The 19,855-nt window shown below is 44.7% G+C and overlaps 1 protein-coding gene across 1 annotated transcript; it reads right to left on the reverse strand.

Moving 5' to 3' along the window:
• Positions 1-15,329: 15,329 nt before the first annotated feature.
• LOC4348188 (carnosic acid synthase) lies at positions 15,330-16,994 on the reverse strand. The gene is made up of 2 exons (XM_015758061.3): positions 16,548-16,994; positions 15,330-16,231 (listed from the first exon to the last, which is right to left on the reverse strand). Exons 1-2 carry the CDS (start codon positions 16,992-16,994, stop codon positions 15,758-15,760), a joined length of 921 nt encoding a protein of 306 aa, XP_015613547.1. The 3' UTR covers positions 15,330-15,757.
• Positions 16,995-19,855: the final 2,861 nt, after the last annotated feature.

A 19,855-nucleotide genomic window follows, 5' to 3' on the forward strand; every position in this document is an offset into this window, starting at 1 on the left:
ATAAAAATTTAGGAATCCAGTACTGAGATACACGACCATTAGATCCAATAGGCATATATCCCTGTCACGCCGGGAATTTCTATCCAAAATTCCAAGCGCTTACATGTGTGTTAAACCCTCGTCCAGGAATCAACCGAGGCACATAATGACAATTTGATAATAGAGTACAAATAAATAACTATCGAATAATCGCAAATAATAAATTATTACAGAGGTGGATAGTTCCTCTCAAAGAAAAACATTCTACGCAGCGGAAAAAAAAAACTATAACAAACTACGGAACAGCTATGGCGACTCCACTCCACAGGCATCTTAACCGAGAACAAGCCTAATCCACCAGATCATCACCTTCACTGAGATACTCCTCTTCTGATGAATGAATATTGCAAGAATGAGCATATGACATACTCAACAAGTCACACAGCAAATATGCAAGTGCACAGGATAACAAAGGATGGCATAATATAGCTCATTTGCAGAAACAGCATTTAATAAATATTTAAGAGAATAGTAAAACGGTTGTATAATTAATCAATATTAAATAAACACCACACAACACACCCATGTTGCATAGGCCCAACCACATTTGAACAACCAACCCCAGTTGAACAAATTAAACCTCCTAACCAGGAATTATCCATTCCAAACTAGGAATTAAATTAATTACCACATTATTACCATTAATGAGTAGTGTGAGACTAATCACGAAAAACATTGCTCAACTCACCCATAACCGCGGGTACGGCTATTCGAATAGTTTAAACTCTGACCAGAGGTGTACCACTGTACCCACAAGACACAACCCCACATCATGTCACCATGTGCCTCAATACCACCACGGTACCTCGGAAAGGAGTTGTGACAATACCCCTTGCACAACATAACCCATTACAGCGCACCTTTCCTGGATCATAATCACCCCCTTATAAACAAGGTATGGACTCCCCAGCGACCCCCATGGACTTCTCGCCACTTCTCAGTCTGGCGCACTATAATGAATCACGCTATACAAAAGATAAAGCCGTTGCCCACGCTGGCTTGTGGTTGGCACGATAAATGTATCACAACAGTAGCTCGCGAACCGGTCCTTAATTGTCATGAGCACAACCATCAAAACCATATGCTCACAACCCACCTTAGCCAGGTTTTAATTATCAATTAATTAACATCACACGATTTACCATCGTGAGCTACCATTGAATATAACCCTAATTAATAATAAAATAATTTAGATTTAACCCCTTTAGTTAGCTAATGTTTCTAAGCATGGCTAAGCAAACATACATATATAGCATTTAGCTGAACCAATCCAATATATAAGGTTCATGCTAATCATATTATAACCCATAGGAAAATAAAGTCATCTTCGGCCATTAATTAACTGGGAAAGGTTCACCACCCGATGACATTCGAAAACAATGCATAGTTGAAATAAAATAATAGCTTTAAACGGGTTCAACATGCTCAAAGGGTTGTTTAGGATCTGTGTGACTTGCCTTGGGCTTCCGCAAACGCTTCGGAACCTTCCTCAACGGAAACGCTCTCCTCCGGAACGTCGGAAACTAAAGCAAATAAACAAAATCAACAAAACAGTACAAAAACAAGCATAAACAGTACATGTGGATATTTTTAACATGTAGATCTTGATTTTAGAAGAATTTAGCAACTTGAACCACCTAAAACGGATCTACGGTTATTTAGTTATGATTTTCCGAAGTTTTAATCTATTAGAAAATTGGAAAAAAGAAAAGAAAAAGGAGATGATGACGTCATGCTGACGTCAGCAATGGCGGCCGGTTAGGGTTTGCGAGCTCGCCGGAGCTAGGGCGGTCGACCGGGGGATTGGAGGACACCTACGCGTAGAGGACATCGAGACGAACCCGATGGTACTCACCACGACGACAAACGATGCACGACGACGGCCGGCGACGAGAGGGCAACGGCGGCGGCTCGGCTTGCGCGGCGACGGCGGGCTACGGCGGTCGGCGGCAAAGAAGGATGGGCGGCCGAGCTTCTCCTCACCACGGCGCTCCTATCAGCGGCGGCGGCAAGCGGCGGCGACGGCGGAGGCGGCGCAGCGACGACGCCGAAGACGGCCGGCGGCGGCGGCGAGCTTGGCGCGCGTGGCGGCGGCGCTATGGGGCACGGGAGAGGACGGGAAAGGGGGCAAACGGGAGAGGACGACGAGGGGATGCTTTATAAAGCATTAGATTGAAGAGATTGGACTCCAAACGAGAGGAATCGACTCGGGAAAAAATTCAAACTCGGTTTTAGGGATAAAATCAAAACGAACTCGATTCGGATCAAATCCTCAACGATTCGCTCCGATTCTTGGGGGAAAAGAAAGAGGAGAACGAGAGGAACAAAACCCCTCAAAAACCCGGAGGAATCGGGGTCGGATTGAGGCGGATTTGGAGGTAGAAGGCGGCGGCAAAGCGGCGGCTCGGGCGGCTCGGCCGGAGGTTGAAGACGAGCCCGACATGTGGGCCCCACATGTCGGTGACTCGAGAGAGAGGAGGGCGGGCGGCGGCTGGGCCGGCGTGGGCCGCGCGGAAGAGAGAGGATGTTGGGCCGAATTCGGCCCAACGGCTTAGGGAGGGGTTTCTTTGAACTTTTTCAAATAAAACAATTTGTGAAATGTTGTTTCAATTAATAAAAATACTTCCCTTGCTCAAATAATTCCCAGAAAAATCTAGAAAATAGAGGAGCAAGTATAGTATTTAATAAAATTTTATCTAGCTCATTTTTATATTGAAAATTTTCCTAGAAAATTAGGGTTTAGCTTGTAGGCTTTTAAAATAATTTCTAAAAATGATTTAAAATATGCATTTTTAATTTAGTTGATTTTTAGGGCGTGACAAACCTACCCCCCTTAAACGGAATCTCGTCCTTGAGATTCAGAAGAACTGGCGAACAGATGAGGATGAGCTGACTTCAATTCATCTTCTCGTTCCCAAGTGGCTTCTTCTTCTGAATGATTACTCCACTGAACCTTGCAGAACCGTATAACGCGATTCCTGGTATTCCTCTCGCTTACTTCCAAAATTCTGACTGGCTTCTCAACATAAGTTAAATCTTCTTGAAGCTCTATACGATCTGGATCTGCTTCCTCCGTAGGTACACATAAACATTTCTTCAACTGTGACACGTGGAACACGTCGTGTATTCCCGCCATTGACGGAGACAACTCTAACTGATAAGCTACTTCACCTCTTCGACTCACAATCTTAAAAGGTCCCACAAAACGCGGTGCCAATTTCCCTCACAATCTTAAAAGGTCCCACAAAACGCGGTGCCAATTTCCCTTTGGTTTGGAAACGATGAACACCTCGTAACGGCGTAACCCGAAGGTATACATAATCTCCTTCTTCAAAAGCCAAATCTCTACGACGATTGTCGGCATAGCTCTTCTGTCGTGACTGAGCAACGTGCAACCTTTATTGGATAATCTTCACTTTTTCTTCTGCCTGTCGCAATATGTCTGTCCCGAAGACTTGACGTTCACCGGTTTGATCCCAAAGGAGCGGCGTACGGCACTTTCGACCATATAATGCTTCATACGGAGCCATTTGCAAACTAGCTTGATAACTATTGTTATATGAGAATTCCGCGTACGGCAAATTCTTATCCCAACTTCCACCAAAATCTAGAACACAGGCTCTCAACATATCTTCTAAAATTTGGTTTACTCTTTCCGTCTGACCATCTGTTTGAGGGTGATAAGCAGTACTGAAATTCAAACGGGTACCCAATTCTAATTGTAATTTCTGCCAGAACTTCGAAGTAAACTGGCTACCTCTATCTGACACTATCTTCTTAGGAACACCATGCAAACATACCACTCTGGCCATGTATAACTCTGCAAGCTTATTCCCCGTATAGGTTGTTTTGACCGGTATGAAGTGAGCGACTTTTGTCAACCGATCAACCACTACCCAAATAGAATCATGTCCTGCCGACGTTCTAGGTAGACCGGTTATAAAATCCATTCCTATTTCTTCCCACTTCCACTCTGGAATCTTCAACGGTTGTAACAGACCAGCTGGTTTCTGATGTTCTGCCTTGACCCGCTGACATACATCACATAGTGCCACATATTCTGCTATCTCACGTCGCATACTGGCCCACCAGAATTGTTGCTTTAAGTCTTGGTACATCTTAGTGCTTCTAGGGTGAATGGAATACAAAGTTTCATGAGCTTCTTTCATGATAGTATCCTTCAACTCCTTATTTTCTGGGACGCAAATTCTTTCTCCTAACCACACAGTTCCTTGCTCATCTTCTACAAAACCGATGGCTTTTCCTCTTCTCATGTTCTTTTTAATTTCTTGTATATCAGGATCATTCACTTGAGCTTCTCTCACTTGATCAAACAGAGTAGGTTGAGCTTCCAAAGCGGCCACAAAACCTTTGCTGACTATTCCCAAATTCAACCTTTCAAATTCTTGGCATAACTCCCAAGGTAAATGTCGACCTTCTGACATATTACAGTAGCTTTTCCTGCTAAGGGCATCGGCTACAACATTTGCTTTCCCCGGGTGATAGTGGATTTCCATATCATAATCTTTAATCAACTCTAACCATCTTCGCTGACGCATGTTCAAATCAGGTTGAGTGAAAATGTACTTCAAACTTTTATGATCCGTATACATCTCTGTACGGTTACCGAAAAGATAATGACGCCAAATCTTCAATGCATGCACCACAGCTGCCAATTCTAGGTCATGCGTTGGGTAGTTATTCTCATGAGGACGTAATTGCCTAGATGCATAGGCAACCACCTTTCCTTCTTGCATCAACACACAACCCAAACCGAGTCGGGATGCATCACAATACACTTGGAAACCTTTCCTCGAATCAGGCAAAATTAACACAGGCGCAGTCACTAGCCTTTTCTTCAGTTCTTGGAAACTTCGTTCACAATCCTCTGTCCACTTGTACTTCACTTCCTTCTGAAGCAGACGAGTCATTGGTCTGGCGATCTTTGAAAAGTTCTCAATAAACCTGCAGTAATACCCAGCAAGTCCAAGGAAACTACGAATTTCTGAAACCGTCTTGGGTTGCTTCCAACTTAATACTGACTCCACATTGCTTGGATCTACTGCCACTCCTCCACACGAGATGACATGACCAAGAAACTTCACTTCGGACAACCAAAATTCACATTTACTGAACTTGGCATAAAGCTAATGCTCACGTAGTTTCTCTAAAGCTAGACGAAGATGCTCTTCATGTTCTTCCTTCGTCTTAGAGTAAATAAGAATGTCATCAATAAACACCACGACAAACTTATCCAGATATTCCATGAACACCTTGTTCATCAGATTCATGAAAAAGGCTGGGGCATTAGTGAGTCCAAACGACATAACGGTACATTCGAACAAACCATACCGAGTTGTGAAGGCGGTCTTTGGTATATCTTCCTCACGGATTCGAAGTTGATGATATCCGGAACGGAGATCTATCTTGGAGAAAACTGTAGCACCTTCCAGTTGATCGAACAGGTCATCAATTCTGGGTAGAGGATACTTATTCTTGATAGTGACCTCATTCAACGCTCGATAATCCACGCACATTCTCTGAGTATGATCTTTCTTCTCCACAAAGATGACTGGTGCTCCCCATGGCGAAGTACTGGGTCTGATGTATCCTTTCTGAAGCAAATCATCCACCTGTCTCTTCACCTCAGCTAACTCATTAGCTGCCATTCTGTATGGTCTCTTATGGATAGGGTTGGTTCCAGGTACCAAGTCTATCCGAAACTCTATGTCCCTCTTAGGTGGCATACCTGGCAAATCCTCGGGAAACACGTCGGGGTAGTCTTGTACTATGGGAATCTCTTGTAGAGCAACTTGGTTTAAGATCACACCATGATATTTAGGAGAGGACACAAAGAAAGAAACGGTTTCCCCATTGCTACTGGTTAAGGTCACCTTACGGTTGGCACAATCTATAACTCCTCTGTGACGAGATAACCAGTCCATCCCTAAGATAACATCTAGATCTTTGGATTCTAGCAAGATAAGCGAGGATGGGAAAGGAACTTCTTCTATTTCTATGGTAGCGGAAGGACAATACTGGGTCGAAAATACTTGGTTGCCTGGGGTATTAACTAGTAAAGGTCTCCCAAGACTAATAACTTCCATCCCATGATTGCTCGCAAAACTTTTAGACAAAAATGAATGTGTAGCACCGGAATCAAAAAGCACAGTTGCGGGTATAGAGTTAACAGGAAACGTACCCAAAACCACATCTGGTGCATTCTGAGCTTCTGCTGCTGCAACATGATTAACACGTGCCTTCGGTGCTGGAACATTAGAGTTGTTCGGGGTTGGGGCATTCTTCACACGCCGAGGCTTAGGACACTTATCAGCATAATGTCCTGGATCACCACAATTGAAGCATATCACTGGCTTGCTTCCCTGTTCCTTCCTAACGGGCTGGTTCTGAGCTGGAGTTGCTGCAGGACGAGCAACCGTGTTACGGTTGTCATTGCCACGATTACCAGTATTGTTGTTGTAGAACTGGCGTTGGGGGCAGACAACTGATGAAGATCCTCCTTGAGGGTACGGTGGAGCTTGAGGTCCAGTAACGAGACGCGGCCTCTGGTTACTGCCCTGTTGTGCCTTGAATTGGGCAGCCCTGTGCTTCTTCTGCTCCATCCGGTTATACTTGTCTTCCTGACGAATCGCCTTGTCCACCAACTGCTGGAAATCCCGGAAATCCGTAGACATCAAGGCATACGACAACTCATCATTCAGTCCCTCCAAGAACTTCTCCTGACGTTCCTCATCGGTACGAACATCCTCTGGAGCATAGCGAGCTAAACGGTTGAAATCATGGAGGTACTCGGTGACCGAACGAGATCCCTGGTTGAGTGCTCTAAATTCTCTCTTCTTTAGAGCTACAACACCCGTTGGTATGTGTGTCTTCTTGAAAGCGGCCATGAATTCCTGCCACGTAATAGGCTCTCCTTCAGCCCTGCCTTGGCGAAAATGATCCCACCATTCAGCAGCAGGTCTATGCAGTTGATGCGAAGCAAAAGAAACTTTCTCCTGCTCAGTACACTGGATCAAATCCAAATTCTTCTCCACCGCATGCAGCCAATCTCCTGCTTCTACTGGATTGGTGGTGCTTGAAAAGGTAGGGGGTCTCACACGTAAGAAATCTGCCAGCTTGTTTTGGGGAGGTGGGGTGGATTCTGATTCTGATTGTTTGCCTGCTGATTCTGTGCCTGCTGCACTAACAGATTGATCAGTTGTGTTTGTTGGGCCAGAATCTGAGCTAGCGTGGGATCTCCTCCATTGTTAGTAGCTCCACTTCCACTTCCGGTGCGCGTGTTCACCATCTGACGATAAGCAGAGACAACAGGAAAGAACGACAGAGAGACACCCTTAGAACGGAGTTATTTAATTAATTTAAATTCTATATTGCTATTAACTGTGTATGATTACATTTAAGTTGCATTAACACTATCTCACCAACTATCTTACACTCTGACAAGCAAAAGAACTAGACTCATGCTGTTACATCCCACCCATGATGTAAGCAACAACTAAAACCCACACACTCACAAGCAAACTTAAACAAGCAATCTAACACAGCGAACTACGGCAACGTTCTAACTAAGCGACTAATCCCGCCTTGCGTCGGAACGAAGCGATGAATCTTCTTCCTCTGGAGTAGCTGGCTCTCTTTCTTCAGGATCTTCCTCCTCTTCCTCATCACTTATGATGTCGATGACAGGTTCAGCACGATCGGGCACAGCTTCACCCATCACATGAATCTTCGAAGCTAACTGGAGACGAGGTGGCGGACAGATTCTCTTTCTTGGAGTGAGGCGAAGCTTGGGTGTTGGCGGCGGCGTTTCTCCTTTAAGTTCAGCTAATTCCTTCTGTAGACGGTACACCTTGCTCTCCAACTTGCAAATCTTGCCTCGATTCCAGTTTTCCCTGTCATGAGCTGCTTTGTCTCGTTCCACACTTACTGCATCCATAGCACTAAGCATATGCACCGCATGCATCAGAGTGGCACTCTCTTCACCATCAGGACAGGTATAGATTCCATAGTCTTGACCATGAGGCTTGTGAGGATGATACTGGAAAGCTGATGAATCCAACTCTTCTTCAAAGTGTTCACGCAACTCTCCAATGGCCACCAACGCTGCTTCTTGACAAGCATGGCAGTATGATCTTCCTCCAGCTTCGAACTTAAAAGACGGAAGGTCTTCACTATCACTAGCCAACGTCACACGAACACGACACTTCTCCTCGTCGGGGTCATGGGAAATTTGGCGATACTCGGGAGCAACTTCATAGCCTACCTCAAAAGCCATCAACCTCAGCTCCCTGACGAATCCTAACACCTTGATCAAATTTCTCAGTGAATGGGGCGGCATCTAAAGAAACATAGAAGAGAAGAATTAATGCATATTTTTCTAAGTTAGCTGCACCAACTAGACTTAACTGATTTTTGACCAAAAAGGAAGAAAAGAAAAGACACATACAAAGCTATTTTATAAATATTTTTAGAATTTAACTTTTTTGGACAGAGACAAAAAAATTTTTTTTTTTGACAAATAACAAAAATAAACTAAAATACTTATGATCTATTATAAGCACGGTACAGTGTCACCATAGGAAAGATGAGTAGTACTAGTGCTATCATGATTGTATCGATACCATAATGGATGTACAGTGCCGACAAATCAATAAGACTTGGTAAAGAGAGAAAGAAACATTTTGAGAAGGACGAATTTTTGCTTTTAAAAGAAAAGAAATTGAATTAAATAAATTTTTGTGCATAACCTTGCATGTGCTGCCAACTTAATTAATTTATAAGAGACTAGAGAAGAGCAGTTCTATTTTTTTCAAAATATTTTGAAGGCTACTTAAGGTTTACCATTTGGCTTATCCTAAGGTCAAGGTGGCTCTGATACCAACTTGTCATGCCGGGAATTTCTATCCAAAATTCCAAGCGCTTACATGTGTGTTAAACCCTCGTCCAGGAATCAACCGAGGCACACAATGACAATTTGATAATAGAGTACAAATAAATAACTATCGAATAATCGCAAATAATAAATTATTACAGAGGTGGATAGTTCCTCTCAAAGAAAAACATTCTACGCATCGGAAAAAAAAAACTATAACAAACTACGGAACAGCTATGGCGACTCCACTCCACAGGCATCTTAACCGAGAACAAGCCTAATCCACCAGATCATCACCTTCACTGAGATACTCCTCTTCTGATGAATGAATATTGCAAGAATGAGCATATGACATACTCAACAAGTCACACAGCAAATATGCAAGTGCACAGGATAACAAAGGATGGCATAATATAGCTCATTTGCAGAAACAGCATTTAATAAATATTTAAGAGAATAGTAAAACGGTTGTATAATTAATCAATATTAAATAAACACCACACAACACACCCATGTTGCATAGGCCCAACCACATTTGAACAACCAACCCCAGTTGAACAAATTAAACCTCCTAACCAGGAATTATCCATTCCAAACCAGGAATTAAATTAATTACCACATTATTACCATTAATGAGTAGTGTGAGACTAATCACGAAAAACATTGCTCAACTCACCCATAACCGCGGGTACGGCTATTCGAATAGTTTAAACTCTGACCAGAGGTGTACCACTGTACCCACAAGACACAACCCCACATCATGTCACCATGTGCCTCAATACCACCACGGTACCTCGGAAAGGAGTTGTGACAATACCCCTTGCACAACATAACCCATTACAGCGCACCTTTCCTGGATCATAATCACCCCCTTATAAACAAGGTATGGACTCCCCAGCGACCCCCATGGACTTCTCGCCACTTCTCAGTCTGGCGCACTATAATGAATCACGCTATACAAAAGATAAAGCCGTTGCCCACGCTGGCTTGTGGTTGGCACGATAAATGTATCACAACAGTAGCTCGCGAACCGGTCCTTAATTGTCATGAGCACAACCATCAAAACCATATGCTCACAACCCACCTTAGCCAGGTTTTAATTATCAATTAATTAACATCACACGATTTACCATCGTGAGCTACCATTGAATATAACCCTAATTAATAATAAAATAATTTAGATTTAACCCCTTTAGTTAGCTAATGTTTCTAAGCATGGCTAAGCAAACATACATATATAGCATTTAGCTGAACCAATCCAATATATAAGGTTCATGCTAATCATATTATAACCCATAGGAAAATAAAGTCATCTTCGGCCATTAATTAACTGGGAAAGGTTCACCACCCGATGACATTCGAAAACAATGCATAGTTGAAATAAAATAATAGCTTTAAACGGGTTCAACATGCTCAAAGGGTTGTTTAGGATCTGTGTGACTTGCCTTGGGCTTCCGCAAACGCTTCGGAACCTTCCTCAACGGAAACGCTCTCCTCCGGAACGTCGGAAACTAAAGCAAATAAACAAAATCAACAAAACAGTACAAAAACAAGCATAAACAGTACATGTGGATATTTTTAACATGTAGATCTTGATTTTAGAAGAATTTAGCAACTTGAACCACCTAAAACGGATCTACGGTTATTTAGTTATGATTTTCCGAAGTTTTAATCTATTAGAAAATTGGAAAAAAGAAAAGAAAAAGGAGATGATGACGTCATGCTGACGTCAGCAATGGCGGCCGGTTAGGGTTTGCGAGCTCGCCGGAGCTAGGGCGGTCGACCGGGGGATTGGAGGACACCTACGCGTAGAGGACATCGAGACGAACCCGATGGTACTCACCACGACGACAAACGATGCACGACGACGGCCGGCGACGAGAGGGCAACGGCGGCGGCTCGGCTTGCGCGGCGACGGCGGGCTACGGCGGTCGGCGGCAAAGAAGGATGGGCGGCCGAGCTTCTCCTCACCACGGCGCTCCTATCAGCGGCGGCGGCAAGCGGCGGCGACGGCGGAGGCGGCGCAGCGACGACGCCGAAGACGGCCGGCGGCGGCGGCGAGCTTGGCGCGCGTGGCGGCGGCGCTATGGGGCACGGGAGAGGACGGGAAAGGGGGCAAACGGGAGAGGACGACGAGGGGATGCTTTATAAAGCATTAGATTGAAGAGATTGGACTCCAAACGAGAGGAATCGACTCGGGAAAAAATTCAAACTCGGTTTTAGGGATAAAATCAAAACGAACTCGATTCGGATCAAATCCTCAACGATTCGCTCCGATTCTTGGGGGAAAAGAAAGAGGAGAACGAGAGGAACAAAACCCCTCAAAAACCCGGAGGAATCGGGGTCGGATTGAGGCGGATTTGGAGGTAGAAGGCGGCGGCAAAGCGGCGGCTCGGGCGGCTCGGCCGGAGGTTGAAGACGAGCCCGACATGTGGGCCCCACATGTCGGTGACTCGAGAGAGAGGAGGGCGGGCGGCGGCTGGGCCGGCGTGGGCCGCGCGGAAGAGAGAGGATGTTGGGCCGAATTCGGCCCAACGGCTTAGGGAGGGGTTTCTTTGAACTTTTTCAAATAAAACAATTTGTGAAATGTTGTTTCAATTAATAAAAATACTTCCCTTGCTCAAATAATTCCCAGAAAAATCTAGAAAATAGAGGAGCAAGTATAGTATTTAATAAAATTTTATCTAGCTCATTTTTATATTGAAAATTTTCCTAGAAAATTAGGGTTTAGCTTGTAGGCTTTTAAAATAATTTCTAAAAATGATTTAAAATATGCATTTTTAATTTAGTTGATTTTTAGGGCGTGACAATCCCCTTACAAAAACAGTTTGAAAATTTTCAGAAAAATTTCTCTGAGGCCGATCTGACCGAAGGTGTACAGCCGGTCTGACCAAGGGTCGGTCTGACCACTGCTGTACCGTTGGTCTGACTGGTGCTCAGTCTGACCGAAGCACAGCCGCCGGATTGACTGGTCGCCGGTCTGACCGCGGGACCCATTGCGGTCTGACCGGTTTCCTCGAGAAAACACCAGATTTTTGCCACTTTGATTTTGCAAAAGCAATTTCTCTCTGCTTTTTCTATCTATGAGCTAATCTAAAACAAAAACCAACAAGATGTCCATCTTTACCACAAAAAGAACAAGCATCCTTTTTCTTTAGAAGAAGATGGTTTTGAAATATTTGTTTTTGTTTATTTTAGTGTTGTAGAAAGAGAGGGCATAACTCCAGCAGACTTGAAAACTGTTTTCTTAGCACTAGGTTTGGTCAAAATTTAGCCATGTTCAGTCACACTCAAAACATTGGGTTGATTTTTTATTGAAAAAGTCATGAACATCAAAACGAACACCCCTATTGTAGCTAGTCACTTTAGATTGATCCAAAATAATGTTAAGTTGTTTCTTACCATCAGAAAATCTTTGCAAAGAACTTTTCAAATAAGAAACCTATTTTTCCAAATTAGCACAATTTTCACAATCTACCATGACACTTTTGCTTTTTCGACATTTGGGGCAAGAAAGCACTTCATTGGTTTTCACAACATCTTCCATGTACTCAACACGACCTAAAGCATGTTTTAGTTTCATCTTGTTTAGTGTGCATATTGAGCAATCAAAAACACTTTGTTGTTGTTGTTTTAACTTTTTAGCACAAACCATGTTAAACATCAAACTAGCATGAAAAGATATTTGATATTTTTTTCAACAACTTTTTAGTTAAAAACAACTCATCCAAAGTACGTGTGTGCAAGACAAAACCAAGAGCAAGACAAGATCTATTTTTCAAATGATGTGCAACGTTGACATCTCTAATTTTTGAAATTTCATGCATTAAAACCTCACAATTTTTGCAACCATCATCATTAGGAATAAGAGATTTTAATCTATAAATTTTAGAATTAAGGGATTCAATAATAAATTCCTGTTTTCTATACATCTTCTCACACTTCTTATTTTTTGTACTTAAAATAAGAATAGCTTCCTCAAAAGAACTCACATCATTGTCTTCACACTCTGAATCTGATTCACCATGTGCCATGAAGCAAACACCGGAGATGTTCTTTCCCTTATCTTCATCTTCACTTTCTCCATCTACATCGCTTAGTGGCTCAAAAGCGGCATAGACTTTCTCAAACATCTTCTTGAGATTCTCCTTGGTCTTCTTCCCCTTGAATGTGCTCTTAGACTTTGTTCTCCTTAGTCTTCTCTCCACCATTGTCTTCCTTTTTGCCTCTCCTAAGCTTAGGACAATGCGAACGATTGAGATCAAGAGCACCACATTCAAAGCAACGATCGATTTGGACCACTTCTTTTCCTGTACCTAACATTATTCATAGCTCGAGAAAACTTATTAATGACCAAAACCATGTCCTCCTCCTCGAACTATTCGAGTTGCTCATTCGACATGGCATTAATTAAAGCAAGAATAGTAGTAATTCGATGAAGAAGCACCAACATCCAAAGAAGTCAAGGAAGAAACCAAATCACTAGACTTAGAGTCAACTTTACAAGAAATAATATTCATCTCATGTGTTTTGAGTTTTGTGTAAAGCGAATCCAAAGTCAAAGTAAACATATCAACAGACTCCTGAATTGATGTAACTTTCATCTCCCAAATAGACATGTCAAGACCATTCAAAAAGTGACGAGAAACCTCAGATTGTGTGTAATTTATATCATAAGAAGAATCAACAGATTTAAGATCACTAAAAATTTTTTGAACCTAGAAAGATAGTCATTCAAAGCTTCTCCAGGTTTCATCTCAAATTTTATATACTCCTTTTTGAAAAGTTATCGATGAAGTTCTTTAATATTTGAAGTTCCTTGATGAAAGTTTTTCAAAGCGTTCCAAATCTCATTTGCAGTTTCAAGATGCGAAATACGATCAAAATCCGAACGAGAAATCCCACCCAAAAGAATATTGTGAGCTTTGCAATTATTTTCAAATTCAGTTTTTAAAGCAATAGTATTAATTTGATCAGGAATCACATAAGGATTAGAAACTTTTCTCAAAATATCAATATACTCAATCATAATGTAAGATTGCATCTTACTACACCAATAAAGAAAATCCGTTCCATCGAAAACATGGAGCTTAGTTGCAAACTTATTAGCCATGGCAAAAAAAACTCTAGATCAGTTAAAATCCAAAAAAAAAACAAGGTTCTAATACTACTTGTAGGATCGAATAGAAGAACTAAGCCAACCAGAGGGGGGGTGAATGGTTGGTATACCCAAAAACCCAAACTTTTTGTGGAATTAAAAGTTACACTCAAATTCGACGGATCGTGGTCTGACCGAAGTTGTCCCGTCGGTCTGACCACACTTGTGCCGTCGGTTTGACCGATGTAGATCGCCCGGTCTGACAGCCCCGAAGTCGCCACTGCCTCCTGATGCCACCGCCGGTCTGACCGCTGCGATGCCGTTGGTCTGACCGCCGGTGTTTCGCCGGGTAGACTGCTGAATCCGCGTAAACACAAATTGAAGAACTCAAGATGTAGATGACAACTTTATTACTTTTCTCTGTGTTTACAAAGTGCAACAACAGCACTCCTCATGAAAATCTCGACTAAACTCGAAATCCTAACTAAACTATCAACTCAATGGTCTCAGAAGCAATACCGGGAAGCCTCACGCTCCCTCTCTATTTATACATAAGGTAGGCAGCCTAAAGCCACGAACCAAACTCATACTAGAAGTCCTAATCCACATAGGAAACCTTCCCGTACAAAAAACAAACATTACAAACTCCAATCATACCAAATTTGGCCTTCCAAATTTAACTCCACATCCCATATGCACACAATACATCCATCGTATGCCATATGGAATCTTCACCAACCACGTGCATTGAATTCTAGCCTAAGTATCCGCATGATATCTAACCATCACGGACGTCGCCTTATCCCCAAGTCGACTCCCGATCTATCACCAGCAATACTCTCTAGAGACATCAAGTCACCTATACATGAATCAAACAAAGAAACCATATTCCGAGACTAAGCTATCTCCAACTTGACTCATTGTTAGCAAACAACAGTATTACATACGAATAGTATCCATCTAGAAGCCATAAACATGAAACAATCATGGATATCCAAACAAACAACCCGAAACCGAAACCGACACAGAGTCGGCCGGTCAGACCGCTCGCATAGCGCCAGTATGACCGGCAGCACCTGCCCGGTCTGACCGTACCCGACAAAACAGCAGCACCTGTTAATCACTTGAAAATCCAATCATCTCCAAAACCACTTCGCCAATAATCTCTAAATATCAAAACCAATAATTACAAATGCCAATTGTTCATCACAAAATAGGACTCAAAAACACTTTGATTTTACATCCAATACCTATTTAGATGTAGGTAATTGGGAGGGAGTTCTTTTCTAAGTACGATGTGATAAATATGAGCCATACATTATCACTTAAAATTCAATTCACATCCATACTTCCCATGATTCTCATCTCTACTATCAAACAAAGGAATAGGAATAAAAATGAAACTCCCATGATCAGTCGTCCTCTAAACTTCCAATCCGCTTTCCATCTCTTGCCAAACAGGCAGTATAAGGCCTACACAAGAACTATTTCAATTCAAAAATTCATACAAATCTCTATCATTTGCAGGGAGACCTAAATAAAAGCGCAATGGCGTCTTACATAACATTATCGAACATTTTGCATTAGCATTCATGTTTCCTTGGCCACAGCACGAAGTGGCTTAGCCATGGACAACACAAGACCAAACTCTTCTGCCATGTCCAAGTCATCACCCTTAACTTCATCAGGGATCGTCCACTCAAACCGATGCAGTAGTGATGCAAGCATCAGATGCAGGCATGCAGCATCCCTTCTGCTAATGGCATCCCAAGGCAGATGCGTCGTCCAGCACCAAACGGTATGAACTCAAAATTGGTTCCTAGAAAATTTATATCTCTACCCAAGAACCTGTATGGCATGAACTTGTCCAGATCATCCCAAATCTTAGCTCTCCTACAAATTGCCCATATATTCACATATACAGTTGTTCCCTGAGGTATCTTGTAGCCCTGGATTTCTACTGTGGCCTCAGCCTTGTTGAATGCTATTGGAACAGTTGGGTGAAGCCGGAGGGTCTCTTTGATGACAGCTTGGAGATAAGGAAGCTGGCTGATGTCTGATTCTGCAACGTGAGTTTTTGTGCCCATAAGGCCTTTGAGCTCCTCTGGAAGTTGTATCATGGACTTTGGATTTTGCAGTAACTCTGCCATTGCCCACTCTATTGTACTTGAGGTTGAGCCGCTTCCAGCGACGAGCAAATCCTGATAAATTGCAAAATATGTTTAAAACTAAACGTGCATTCCGTATGTGTGATGTGTCTTCCATATTAACTCAAACAATTCATACACCTATAACAAAATAAAGCTTAGGTGGACTTACGTATTTTCCTAAATACTGCCATTTTTGGCAAAAATATCATGTACTATCTTTTAGGTATCTAATGAAATAAACATAACAAACTTTTACTCACTGTAAAATTTTGCAAAATTGGCTGTCGAGAGAAAAAAAAACTGTATTAATAAAATGAAATTGAAAACCTGTAAAAATTGAATCACAATGGGACAGTATTAATATTACCATGAACATTCCCCTCATGGTGTCTTGGTTCATCACCCATCCTTCGCTTTCCACTTCTCCTTCCATGTCAAACGCCACATCCAGCAAGTCATTCTTGCGAGGCTCGCAGACGATGCGGCGGCGCCGCCGCCGGTCGATCTGCACATCGATGATGCCGTACACCCATCCGACGAGATTATCCATCCTTCGCCGCACGCCCATGACGTCGGCGGCAGCGATCACCGGGAAATAGTCAGACAGGTTCGGCGCTCCGGCGACCACCACCGCCTCCTCGATGACATCCCTCAGCTGCCGCGTCGTCGCGGCGTCCATGTCCTCAGAGAACATGCTCCACCACAGCACGCCAGCCACCGCTGCGAACGCCTCGCGTGCCACCGACACCGGCATGCCCCCGGCGCTCCCGTCGGACACGCGGTGCGCGAGCTCACGCGCCACCTCCTCCCGCATGGCATGTGTCACACCCTGAAGTTCTTCTCGCAAGTCTAAATTAATTTAATAAATTACCTCAAGAAATTATCTGTGTATTGGCAAGAGAGAAACCCTAATTTAATAAATGCAAATAATAATCGGAATTGGCATATGGAATTTTTGTTCACTTCTACAAGTCAAAATATGCTAACAGGATTTTCAGTAGAATTTTCAGAGGTCAAGAAATAATTTTAACCAATTAAAAATGAACACAAGCAATTATTAAATCCCTTGAAATCCCTTTTTTTTTCCCTTTTTCCTTCGAGTGGGCCATCGGCCCATTCTCCCCTCCCCTCCCCGTGCGCAAGCTGGGCTGGCCCGAGGCCGAGGCCTAGCAAGCGGCCCAGCCGCCGCCTCGCACCCCCCTCTCCCTCCCTCTGGGTCACCGACAGGTGGGGCCCACCTATCAGCCCCGTCCCCTACCTCCGGCCGGCGCCGCCCGCGCCCGCAACCGCCGCTCCCGCCTCTCCCGCACACGCCCGCGCATGTCGCCCACTCCCCGCACTCGCCCCGCACGTCCCGCAACTGCTGCCCCTCACCCGCCCATGCGCCCCACCGAGATGGCCGGGATTCAATTTTTGAATCCCGCCTCTATCTCCTCCCCACCTCCCCACGTCGCCGGCCGATTCCCGCGCCTCTCGGCTTCATCTCGCCCCCTTGTGCCTATAAAAAGCAACCCCGTCCCCTCCTCTACCATTTTCCCGTTCTCGTCGAGCTCTCCCGTGCACTCCACCACCCTAGCGTCGCGCACCACCCGCTGCCGCCGCTTCAGCCACCTCCGGCCGCCACTCGCCGCCACTCGTTGCCGCTAGAGCCCCCGCCGAGCCTCGCCGTCGCTGCCGTCGGGTTCACAAGCCCACGGGCCACGCCGCCCACCCCTTCCCCGTCCAATGCCGCCGCCGGAGTCCGGCTTCCACCGTGCGCCGGTCAGCTCGCCATTGCCACCTCCTTTGGCCGGCGATTTTGCCCATCTCGCTCCCTCTCTCCCTCTCTAATCACACTCATTTGCTTCCCTAGGTTACCCCGGAGCCCGTCCCGCCGTAGCCGTCGCTTCCCGCCGCTCACCGTCGTCGATCGCCGTCGGTGAGGCCCCTCCCCTTCTTCCCCTCTCTCTCCCGCGCCGCCTAGCGCTGCTGCTGCTTAACTGCCAAGCCTCCGCGCCGCCGCCTAGCTGCGTTGCCGTTGCTCGCTGCCGTCGGCTGCGCCGCCGCCTAGCCGTGTCGCCGCCGCTCGCCTCCTCGGGCCGCCGCGCGCCAGGGCCACCGGGCCAGCTTAAGCCGCCCGCGCGTGCGCTCGGCCGTACGCCGCCTTCGCCGTCTGATCTACCCTCGGGTAGATCGGGGCCATCCGTTGCCGCCCGCGTGGCAGCCCACGTGGCCGCCATGTGTGCGCCACGTGGCGCTCCCCATCCCCGATCCCGTGGACTCGGTCCACTGTGGACCAGCGGACTTGAGCCGATGACTTGTGGGGCTCGCATGTCGGCGCCCCCCCCCCTTCGCTGACGTCACCAGGGTTAATTATTGTGCAATGAATCAATTAAGTTTTTTCTTTTTATAGTAAAAAAACACAGTGAATCTTCTAAAATTCATAGATAATTCATCCGTGCTCTATAAGCCATTCAAGTCTCAGTAAATCAAGAAAAATTCAAAGAATCCAATTAAAATGGTTTTGTTCTCTATTTCAGTAGTCTTACAGCCTGTTTGCATTGTTTGCTTTGTATGTCGCATAGATTCCGACTCTCCCGACGCTCCAGTGTACTTCGAAATAGTCGCCGAGGTTCCTCCAGCCACAGAGCAAGGCAAGTCATGATTGTCACTTGAACATGTTGATCCCATATTGGAAATGCTCTATTGCTTTCCTTTAAATATTGCATTGTTTTATAATGTTACCATGGGATGATTACCTACTGTCTCAGCCATGCATGTTATTTGATACCTTTATACTTTGCTAGCTTGGGTTGTAACATGATTAGATGTTGGATTAGGGATTGCTTAGCCATGCCTAGTTCAACTAGTACACAATGGGGGAACTACATTAATACATAGACTTCAGATTCTAGTATTGATGTTGGATTAGTGCCACCGCTTTGGTGTTGGTTAACTAAAATATATTAAATGGTGGGCTGTGGGTGCATGGCTTTGATGGTCGCGCCCATGGCAATTAAGGACCGGTTCGCGGGATGCCCTGGAAGAATTTATCGTACTTACCACAAGCCAGCGTGGACAACGGCTGGGCTTGTAGTGTAGCTTTCCTCTAGCTGACGCATCCAGGCAAGGGTAGGCGTGATGGAGCGGGATGGGCCCTGCGACGGCCTTTGGTACTTCCGGATTCACCTAAACACGAGAGGGGACTGCCCGCTGCCTTGCAAGGAGTGGGGGTGAAACCTGAGGTATGGTGTGTTTGGTTAGAGGGGGTTATGCGAAGGGTCCTATCACGGCCTCTTTCCAGTATGCCGTGGTGGCATGTCGGCGCACGGGAACGTGTCGTGGGGCTGTGTCTTGTGGGTACAGTTGTACACCTCTGATCAGAGTAAAACTATTCGAATAGTCGTACCCGCGGTTATGGGCGTTCAACCAGATTCAACGTAATTAGTCTCACCCTAGTTTAGTCTAATGGAACTGATTAGTTCAGGTGGTGGTTTGGGCCTGTCCCAATGTGGTGTAGCGTTGAGCAGTGGCTGGTTTAATATTGGCTAATTATCACAACTGTTTTACTGCTTTCAACTACTGTTTATAAATGCTAGCTTTATGCAAATGAACTCCTTTAGCCTCCTTTGGTTATATCTTGCATCATACCTCCTCTTCCGGTATGACTTGCTGAGTATAGTGGGTAGTACTCAG

Source organism: Oryza sativa, chromosome 10 (genome assembly GCF_034140825.1).
Source record: "Oryza sativa Japonica Group chromosome 10, ASM3414082v1".
Classification (NCBI taxonomy): Eukaryota; Viridiplantae; Streptophyta; class Magnoliopsida; order Poales; family Poaceae; genus Oryza; species Oryza sativa.

Excerpts from the sequence above, each read along its gene's own strand:
- LOC4348188 (XM_015758061.3), bottom strand. The coding sequence starts at position 16,994 with ATGCGGGAGGAGGTGGCGCGTGAGCTCGCGCACCGCGTGTCCGACGGG. Across the intron at positions 16,232-16,547 it reads CCATGAGGGGAATGTTCATG|GATTTGCTCGTCGCTGGAAG; the intron begins GTAATATTAATA and ends GCAATTTATCAG.